Genomic DNA, 5,460 nt, shown 5'->3' on the forward strand with positions numbered 1-5,460 from the left:
ATACACATGCATAGTGAATTTATAGGCGGCCATGTTACAGCTCCCTCGTTGTCCTGCATCATCACATTGGATCATTCAGGTTTAGACCATTATACTGTCATTATCTATGTTATTTAATTGATGCTATTTCACTCTACTGTTTAACCTTGAGGAAACCACATGTAGTAGTGATCCGTGTTAGCCTTAAACTTCTGGTTGGAGACATAGCAGCATACTTAATGGGAGTGTATCGTATATATGACCATATTAAACAGATTATCCCTTTGTGGGAATTTTTACACTGATAATATGTAGGAGACTTTATTGGGTGTTTGAGAAATTTCTGGGTCACAAATAACCTATATTATGTCCCTACCTTCTTCCCTTATTTTGCGTCCAGTTAGATTTTCCATTGAATTATTTAGCAGCCGAGAATTATTGGTTCATGTAAGTGATACAATTGAAGATAATTTATTTGACTAGTACAAAGAAACATATTAACAATTTGTTAGTGTCCTAATAAGGCAATAACGACAAAATTTACCTTTAAATTCTCACATTTAAACAATATACTTTAAGCATCAAGATCCTACAGTTCAGATTATTTTCTAATATGTTGTCCTATAAAGGACACTAGGATTTTGTCTGTGTTTTTTTAGCAATTTCCTGAGCAACCTGAAAGGCAATTTGGTATTGATGCGCGTAGCCAGAGTATGTCTGCGCTAACACATTTCTCATTGGCCAGTAGGCCATATCATCAAAGATGTCCAGAGTGGTGGTTGTTCTTGACCTTGTTGTGCCTATGGACCCTGCACTTGCTCTCTTCCATTATCATTTTAACTTTAATTACATCGTCAAAACCTGGGCAGTTCGGTTTTACATAGTTCAAGGTAATTCTCAAGGGTAGACAGCGGGAACTGAGCTGATCTCTGTGGTTCGGGACATAACGAGAGTTACACATTCCAAAACACAGATTCTGTATGGTCACGTTGTCGCAGCACTCATGTGTGATATTCTGCAAAGAAAAATATATAATCAGGTCAGCAACAGTTAGGAGACATATTTTAATTTTTCATTTCAGTTTTGTAATGCAATTGCAAAGTGTTGATTGAAGATGCATATCATATAACCTCTGTTTTAGTGGTCCATCTCTCTGTTGTTTGGGTCCCCTGGCAGACCAGAACAATGGAGAGCCTGTCGCAGATTAGAACCAAGCCCAATATATGCTATTTAAAAAAAAATATACTTGTCAAAACTACTTAGTATGTATGATAGCAATAATATTTAATAGCAGCAAATAAACATTTCAATGTAGCCTCACTGCACTTTGGACATATTGTCAATAGTATGTATGTTAAAAAAGGATCAATTTACTGTACAATGGCTATGGGGTTTTTTAGAGATCAGAAATGCCAATATGTCTACTTTTGCTCTGATTAAAGGGTGTATTTCATATCCAAGATGCCTTCCAAGCCAATTATAGTGTAGGGGCCAGCAGAAATATACCATTGTGGCCAACAATAAAGAGAGCTACGGTGGGGTTAAAGGTCCTCACTTGACAATATTATTGTCATTTTAGACCTGATAAACTTTTATTAATGCAAGTGTACACAAAACTATTGCAAATTTAGCAATGGTTGTGCAGGGTATTGCTGGTTATTTCCGTAGGTTGGGGACAGACTGGACAAAATAGCTGCAGGTTAGCAACCGTTAAAATGCACTGGCAGCAACTTGCGGTGATTTACAGTTGCAGCATAGGGCTCGTTCACATCTGCGCCCGGTCTCCGTTCTGTAGGTTTCCGTTTCCTGCACAAAACAGAGGCGGGAGACGGAAACCTGCCGGAATGTTTCAAGCCCATTCACATGCAGTACTCTGTGTCCGGTTTAAAAAAAAACGGTTTCGCTGCGGAGCGCATAAAACGCTCACCAGCGTGCACAGCGCACAGCCGGACTCGGCATGACTGGTTTCCGTCTTCTGCATTCTGAAAACGGAGATTAGACACTGGTGTGAACCCAGCGATAGTTGTATCCACATACTGTGTAAGACAGAAGCACTGTGACTTGCACTGTGGGTTTTAAATCTATAGTATGTCAGATACTGTACAATGCTGCTGAATATCTCTGTGGACATGAAACTGTTTTTACTATGTGTGGCCTTACCCTTAGGGAGGGTTCACACGGTGTAACGTGCCGCATGATGTGGCACGTCTACGCCGCGGGACCCTTTGCGTGCCGTACACGCTCCCATTGATTTCAATGGGAGCAGGGATCGTATGCGCCGCGCTAGTTTGCGGCCGTGATGATGCGACCGCAAAATCACAGCCGCAAACTAGCGCGGCGCATACGATCCTCGCTCCCATTGAAATCAATGGGAGCGTGTACGGCACGCAAAGGGTCCCGCGGCGTAGACGTGCCACATCACGAGGCACGTTACACTGTGTGAACCCTCCCTTAAAATGAATTAAACAAAGCTATAATACCCTGCACTACTACAAAGTAGAATGTATGTACAGGTACAAAAGCCCTAGTAAACCATAAAAAGGCTGCAGTGCTCTCCTGAACATCAGAGCTCCTTAAAAGATAGGACTGACATAGGCCATAAGAACCCTGTAAGATGTTTTAAACTTTATGAAATGACTGTGAGACTTTCAAAGACTATCATTAATATTTGCAGGCAAAAGACATGTCTGTAATTTAATCACATTGTATTGGATTTTAAAGGAAATGTTTTACTTGTATTAATGGCTGCTTTATTCAGCCTATAATACAAGTACCATCATTATGCAGTGCATTGTATTTATATGGAATATCATATAGTGCAATTACAAAATACAGTTTGTCATGCACACATTAATATATGACTCTTTGAACGGAAAAAATGAAAAAGTTATAAAATTTGGAAGGCGTGGAGTCAAAAATGAAAATCAGAAAACCACCTGTGGTGTCTTATGAATGATGTCTGTTAAATTATAGAGTACAGTAAATTAAAGACAATTTGCTTACCTGAGTAAATATCAAGATTTTACAGACTTCTCTTTGTCCTTCTTGCATCTTAATAGGATAATGTACAGCTTTAGCGATTGCTTTTATCTTGTAGGTGAAATGATCCCAATACACTTGGTCATATTTCTTTTCAGACTTCTCCACTTTTCTGTCAATGAGTTTGTTACTTCTAGTTCCACAATAGCGTAACATCCTGGCAAACCTTATACCCTGAGTACTTTTTTCTCCATGTTTCTCATTCAGATGAGGATTTATTTTGGGAACTCCGTTAGCTGGATTAGCTCTTCTTATTCTTGACATTGCTTCATCCTTTTCTATATCTTTCTGAGGTTGCACTGAACTCTGAGGTCCCTCTTTTCGTAAGTGATCTTGATGAATAAAGGAGCAGTATTTTGATCTTCCTTTTATTTCTACATCTTTTCCTTCTCCATGACTAGCAACATAGCACACAATGAGAACCTGGACAATCTGCAGCCACATTGTAGAGAACTTACTGATTCCCAAAAATACGTTTCTCTTGTGGGGACCCACTGGTTTTTAAAGACCACTGTGATTGAGTTAGCACTCTGTTTTGTTATGGTAATGACATCCTTTCCTTTGTTATTTACATGTGTGACCTTTGAAGTCTCTTTTATGTCTGAATCAACTCATCTATTGACCAAGAGGATCCCAGATGTATATTAGTTGTGTACTCAAGAATTACATTAACACTATTATATTTCACATATCGTAAGCCTCATAGAAGATTTCATTCATTTAAAAATATTTTCCTACGAAAACTATGGTATATATCCTTTTTCAGTGCACACATGTTATCGTGATAGCTGCATGTGTCCCCCAACTCTGCAAAAACGTTTCTGCCTGTTATATCTACATGCTGTGACCCCCCTCCTCATGTCCTCCAACCATGGTCAGACCTTATTATCAACATCACTCTGCACAGAGAACTAAATGATCCTGCAGTGTGTAGTGTGCAACTTTTTAGTTGCTATGATTCCTAGTATTTCTCTATCTGCCATGAGCTTGTATGTGTTTTCTCTCTTGTTATATACTACTGTACCATCCATGAAACTGTATCACTGAAATTTACCCATTGTGGGACTATTAAAGGATTATATTATATCTGTCTCAATAGTTAAATCTTATAGAAGTTGTCTTATGGCAAAATATATAAAAAAAACAAAAAAAAAAAAAAACCCTTCTTGCAGACAATCTGTATGTACCTGGGAGAGTTTCCTTTTACGGTTACTAAATGAACACTAGTATCAATGCTAACCTAGTGCTCTTACTGTTCTAGACAATACCCCTCGCATCTTATTGCACATGCAGAGGAGTTCCAGTTTCCTATGCACATGTGCTTGTTAAACATGGCAAATGGGAAGTGAGGAAGCCCTCAGTCATGTAGCCATGTGGGACTGTATTGGGGCATCACTAAGTAGGTACTTCTCAGTGGTGTAACTAGGAATGGCAGGGCCCCAAAGTAAACATCTGACATGGGCCCCCAAAGGGCCAACTCAACTCCCCCCCCGACCGACTCTGAAAAGACCCCCAAGAATAATGATAGTGGTGTTTGTGGGGTTCGTGGGCCCACTGTTTCACTTACCGATCCCTGCTCCTGCTCACAGCCGCCTCTGCAGAAAGGGAAGCTTCGCTTCAGAGAAAGTTCACAAAGTTTTCCTCTGCGGACTTTACTTCCCATTATATCTACAGGAAAGCCGCCGGCGTTTCCGTAGATATAATTGACATGCTGCGATTTGCAAAGCCGCAACGACTTTTCAAATTGTAGCGTGTCCGCGCTGCAATCTTTTCCGCAAAGTGGGCATGGGATTCGTATGAATCCCATCCACTTTGCCTGCACTATACAACGCGTCTCCGCTGCGGGCAAATCGCGGCGTTTCCGGTCCGTGGGGCCCCAGCCTTAATTAGGTTTTCCAGTTCTACATTGCAGAAAATGCCACATTGGAGCAGACATTGTTGTGAACATGGGTAACATCATAGACTGTTGGAAAAAAAATATTCAAATCACAAGGAAAAAAAACGCCAATCTTGAGAAGTTGCAAAAACATTTTACTAACTAAACATTTCCTTTGAAAATCTTAGCTGACAACATTTTAAATATCCTGTTTATGTGAAGAAAAGACTTGAAGGTTTAACTATAGCCTCCCAAATCCTGACAGGCAGATAAAAAGAAACACCTATTTCCGAGGCCGGCTTTGACAATAATTGCTAGCTCAGTGCCAGAATTTGTAATCCACACACCGCTTGATTCAATTGGAAATTTCAATCAACAATTAGGTTGGCAGCCATTTGCTTCAAAACAGTGTGATGATTACTGCTAATTATTGTCATGTTGATCGCAGCTAAATACGTTTGTCATTATTTGCATCTTACTTCAAAGGGATTCATTTTTATTACCTGCTAATTTAGCTGAACCAAGTGCCACTTACTATTGTGACATAGGACACAGATTTGCAGGCT

At 39.8% G+C, this 5,460-nt stretch overlaps 1 protein-coding gene across 1 annotated transcript; it reads right to left on the reverse strand.

The window, feature by feature from the left end:
- Positions 1 to 736: 736 nt before the first annotated feature.
- Positions 737 to 3,462, reverse strand: CER1 (cerberus 1, DAN family BMP antagonist). The gene is made up of 2 exons (XM_075262214.1): positions 2,983 to 3,462; positions 737 to 994 (listed from the first exon to the last, which is right to left on the reverse strand). The coding sequence occupies exons 1-2, from the start codon at positions 3,460 to 3,462 to the stop codon at positions 737 to 739; spliced, it is 738 nt and encodes a 245-aa protein (XP_075118315.1).
- Positions 3,463 to 5,460: the final 1,998 nt, after the last annotated feature.

This window comes from Leptodactylus fuscus, chromosome 1 (assembly GCF_031893055.1).
Source record: "Leptodactylus fuscus isolate aLepFus1 chromosome 1, aLepFus1.hap2, whole genome shotgun sequence".
NCBI classification, from domain to species: Eukaryota; Metazoa; Chordata; class Amphibia; order Anura; family Leptodactylidae; genus Leptodactylus; species Leptodactylus fuscus.